The following is a 4,661-nucleotide window of genomic DNA, read 5'->3' as shown; positions in this document are numbered from 1 at the left end:
CTCTCCCTTTCTCTCTATCTTTCCAAGGCTTGCTTTTTCTTCTTATGGGAGAAATGGTTGAGAATTTTGATTTAAATAAGAAGATGGGGAGAGAGAGGACCGGTCGAGGTTGTTGACTAGAAAGAAGGTAAATGATATAGTCAAAGGGAAAGCAATGATCATTTACTCATTTGGTTGCAGAAAGTCAATTGCATGCTTAAGAAGGAAGATTTCCTTTCTCTCAATCTCGCAAATATCAAGCGGCATTCAATTCACCTCTCTACTCTCTACTTCATGTTCCAAAACCTTAATTTCATTTTAACGCTTGTTAAATCTCTCATTTGAAGGAATATTCATTACCAAGTTTCTTTTTTTTTCCAAGTATTATTCCTAAGTTTTATTATACTTAAGAATTGTATAAAAATTATTTCAATCCAACAAAGCGAATAGAGAATACCTGGCACTCAATCTTGCATGCTAATGAAAATGCAATTTTGAATTCTATTTAGTTGCATTGTTGTTATCAGATAGAGCTTGTTCTATATGTATTAGAAATAAGGATAACGGAGTCGAAATTAGTGGCCAATCACACAAAATGACTAAACTGCCCTTATGTTGGGGAATTCTATCATTTTACACGACTCATTTCAATTCCCTTATCACGATCCTATCAAAAAAACCCATTAATTAACCTTCTTCACCACAACTAAAGTTGTTGAATTTAAAATTTAGAGGAAGTCAATTGGTAGTAAATGGAATTTGGAATTACAAAATGGAAAACACATGCATGAATTCATATTTATGTTGCCTTTAACTAAAACAATAAAGTGATGCTTGACTTTATTGATATTCAACGTATAATTGGCATTCTTGCGTTGAAAAAAATGTGCATTGAATATTGTAGATTTTTGTAATCTTATGATGAACGATATAAATCGTTGTAATCTTTAGAATATAGACAACCATAATGTATTTTAAAGCATTATATTTTTGTAATCGTATGTCGAACAACATAAATCTTTAGAATACAAACAACCATAATGTGTTTTAAAGCATTATAGTAAATTCATTTAATACTATATCTCTACCACATTTTAACAAAACCTCACCATCATGATAACCAAAATATCCATAGAACGGTAATAGGATATCTCCTAGTGGAATATGATATCCCTATTCTCAATTTGGACCTATAATGCACGAAAATGTCTCAGGGGTGCCATTTTGGTGTTTCCTATACGTTTCCTGTGCCATTTCGACATTTTAGTGTTTGCATGTTTACCCCACGTTTTTGTTTCATACTTTTTAAAAAAATATAGTTTTTCCATTTCCGTTTCATATCATATTCATTTCTTGTTTCCATTTCCATGCAACCTAAATTTTGGACAACCCCAACAAAAATTTAATATCCCTACCTTAGATTGCCCCAACTGTATCCATACTAACCTAACCAACCTCAATTGGACAAGCCCAAGGCCCAAGTTAAAGCTAGACCATATTGACTACCTACACCTAAACCTCAACTTATTCAAGGAGCCTAGGCTCATGTCCAAGACTAGTCCACATGATTTTGGCCCAAACCCAAGTCCAAATTGAGCTAGAGCCCAACAAAATTAGCCAAGTGTGGACCTAGCCCCAATATTACCTCCAAACTTGGGCATTACTAGTTGACACTAAATGTGCACGATTTAGTGGGGACTTGTGCTTGTTGACATTAAATGATAACCGTAAACACTAGTTGTACAAGTTAATCATAAGAAAACCTGTAGTAATGAGTTCTATGGTCATAAATAACTGGAGATCTTTTAGATGTCTTCATGTTTTACCCAATACTAAGAAGTCATATTGGTGTCAGCCAAAATTGGGTGTTACTAAAAGATATAATACCAATATATGTTAGTTGACTCTAAGTGCTAAAATATATATTTTTAATAGTATTTTATTAAATTTTTTCGTGAAATACATATATATATATAGTTGTTCATAATTTTACAAGGATATCTTAAATCAATATATGTATAGAAGTCTTTTATTAGATATAGAGGGAGAGGGAGAGAGAGAGAGAGAGAGAGATGTCCCTGCTCAAGCCCTATCTATATAGAGAAGGAACCCTATTAGCTCCTCACTCGCAAAACTAAGCACACAAAAAGAAAGAAACCTTAATATAGTTCAAACCTTAATACTCCTCAAGAAATAGAAACCTATTTTGTTCTCAAGCCTAAAACTAAACTCCTCAAAATAGCCCATTGATTAGTTTTTCTCCACAGACAAAGAGGGCTTCATCTAATCAGCATGCCCTTCACCAGCATCATCATCATCATCATCATCGTTATCCATAAGCCATTTCTCAAATTCTAATAGAGAAGCTTGATCGAATTTTGGCTTCCTCTCGCCTTGCTTGAGGGCAGCAGTTACAAGCATTGCATTTGCAACCTCATCCACAATCATGGAAGCATCAAGGTTATAAGGAGCAATGAAGCTGAAAATGGAGTCAAAGCCTGTTGGCACCACTTTTGGTGCTACTTCAGTACTGATGCTGGATGATCCTGGTGCAAAAGTGGTCCAAGTAGTGCTAGATGAACCTGTAGTAAAGGCGTTACACTTACTATTTGAAATCATCGGTTCATTAATAAATATATTGAAATTAAGTACAAGCCTTGGTCTTATTTATTATTTCCCCACCTACAGCAAAAGGGGTATTGGTGATGGAGGTCTGGGAAGTGGTTTCCCAGGCTGCAGTTTGAGATGACTTTGGGGGCTTCTTCATCCAGTTTTTGAGCAACCTCGCTATGTTTCCAATACTGGATACGTAATTGGAGAATGGATGGTCTGAGCCTTCAGATGTCTTTGGCTCAGGCAAAGTGCTTTGTTTGTCTAAGGACAAAGCCTTGTTCAAAGCTTGCTTAACCTTATCGATGTCAGTTTGTAGCCTTTTCTCCCATAGCCCTTTGGACAAGGACCTTAAAGAGGAGACACCTTCCTGGTTTTGGCCTCCATGGCTTTTTATCATCTTCTTCAAATGAGTGTTCCAGTAATTCTTGATATCATTGTCAGTTCTCTGGGGGAGATAGGACACTATTGTAGCCCACCTACGCCAAGACAAAAAAAAAATTACAACTTAGTTAATTAAACTCAAACCTCCAACCTAAATCAGGAAAAACCATAGGAGAGAGAGAGAGAGATTTTCAACTTTCATCACCTATTGCCAAGAAGGGCTTGAAGACTGATGATCAATTTATCTTCCCGTTTAGTGAAGTTGCCACATTTGATGCCAGGGCGAAGATAATTAGTCCACCTTAGCCTGCAACTTTTGCTACATCTACGCAAACCTAAAAACCTAATGCAAGAATATAGTCAAATTAAATTCAAAATCATGTGAGTAAATTTAAAAGCGTTATAGTCTCTTTCCGGTAGGGAGGAGTATTGCACTAGAGCGTCAGGTTATTAAATATTTATGGAACAATCAAAGAACCTCAAAATAATACTAGAAACTAAACGATGAAGAAAAAAAAAAGAGGGAAAACAGGAGAAAAAGAAAAGAAAATTTTACCAGCATTAGTGGGAACAGATCTCCAATTTCCTGATCCATGCTTTTGGATGTACGAAACCAAATTGACATCCTCTTCCGGAGTCCATGGCCCTTTCTTCACACCATCCTTGGCACAACAAGGAATTCTACCCATCTCTCCCTTTCTCTCTATCTTTCCAAGGCTTGCCTTTTCTTCTTATGGGAGAAATGGTTGACACCTTCGATTTAAATAAGGAGATGGGGAGAGAGAGGACCAGTCGAGGTTGTTGACTAGAAATAAAGTAAGGAAAGCAATGATCATTTACTCATTTGGTTCCAGAAAGTTAATTGCGTGCTTAAGAAGGAAGATTTCATTTCTCTCAATCTCGCAAATATCGGGCGGAATTCAATTCACCACCCTACTCTCTACTTCCCATTCCAAAACCTTAATTTCATTTTAATTCTTGTTAAATCACTCATTCGAAGGAATATTCATTACCAAGTTTCTTTTTCTGCCAAGTATTATTCCTAAGTTTTATTATACTTAAGAATTGTATAAAAATTAGTTCAATCCAACATAGAAAATAGAGAATACATGGCACTTAGTCTTGCATGCTAATTAAAATGCAATTTTGAATTCTATTTAGTTGCATTGTTGTTATCAGATAAAGGTTGTTCTATTTGTATTAGAAATAAGGATAAAAGAGTCGAAATTAGTAGCCAATCGAGCAAAATGACTAAACTGCCCCAATGTTGGTAATGATTGTCATTACCAACCTTGGGGAATTCTATCATTTTACTCGATTGGCCATTCATTTTGACTCCTTTATAATGATCCTATCAACAAAACCCATTAATTAACCTTCTTATCACAATTAAAGTTGTTGAATTTAAAATTTCAAAGGATGTCGATTGGTAGTAAATTGAGTTTGGAATTACAAAATGGAAAACACATCCATGAATTCATATTTATGTTGCACTTAACAAAAACAATAAAGTGATGCTTGAGTTTATTGATATTCAACGTATAACTGACGTTCTTGCGTTGAAAAAACATGCATTGAATATTGTAGATTTTTGTAATCTTATAATGAACGATATAAATCATTGTAATCTTTAGACTACAGACAACCATAATGTATTTTAAAGCATTATATTTTCGTAATTGTATGTT

General features: G+C 34.9%; 1 protein-coding gene across 1 annotated transcript; it reads right to left on the bottom strand.

The window, feature by feature from the left end:
- Positions 1 to 2,262: 2,262 nt before the first annotated feature.
- Positions 2,263 to 3,662, bottom strand: LOC127791032 (myb-related protein 306-like). The gene is made up of 4 exons (XM_052320761.1): positions 3,530 to 3,662; positions 3,179 to 3,308; positions 2,662 to 3,068; positions 2,263 to 2,561 (listed from the first exon to the last, which is right to left on the bottom strand). Exons 1-4 carry the CDS (start codon positions 3,660 to 3,662, stop codon positions 2,263 to 2,265), a joined length of 969 nt encoding a protein of 322 aa, XP_052176721.1.
- Between the last annotated feature and the right edge of the window lie 999 nt (positions 3,663 to 4,661).

This window comes from Diospyros lotus, chromosome 14, assembly GCF_014633365.1.
Source record: "Diospyros lotus cultivar Yz01 chromosome 14, ASM1463336v1, whole genome shotgun sequence".
Classification (NCBI taxonomy): domain Eukaryota; kingdom Viridiplantae; phylum Streptophyta; class Magnoliopsida; order Ericales; family Ebenaceae; genus Diospyros; species Diospyros lotus.
This window is presented reverse-complemented; position numbering and strand designations above follow the sequence as displayed.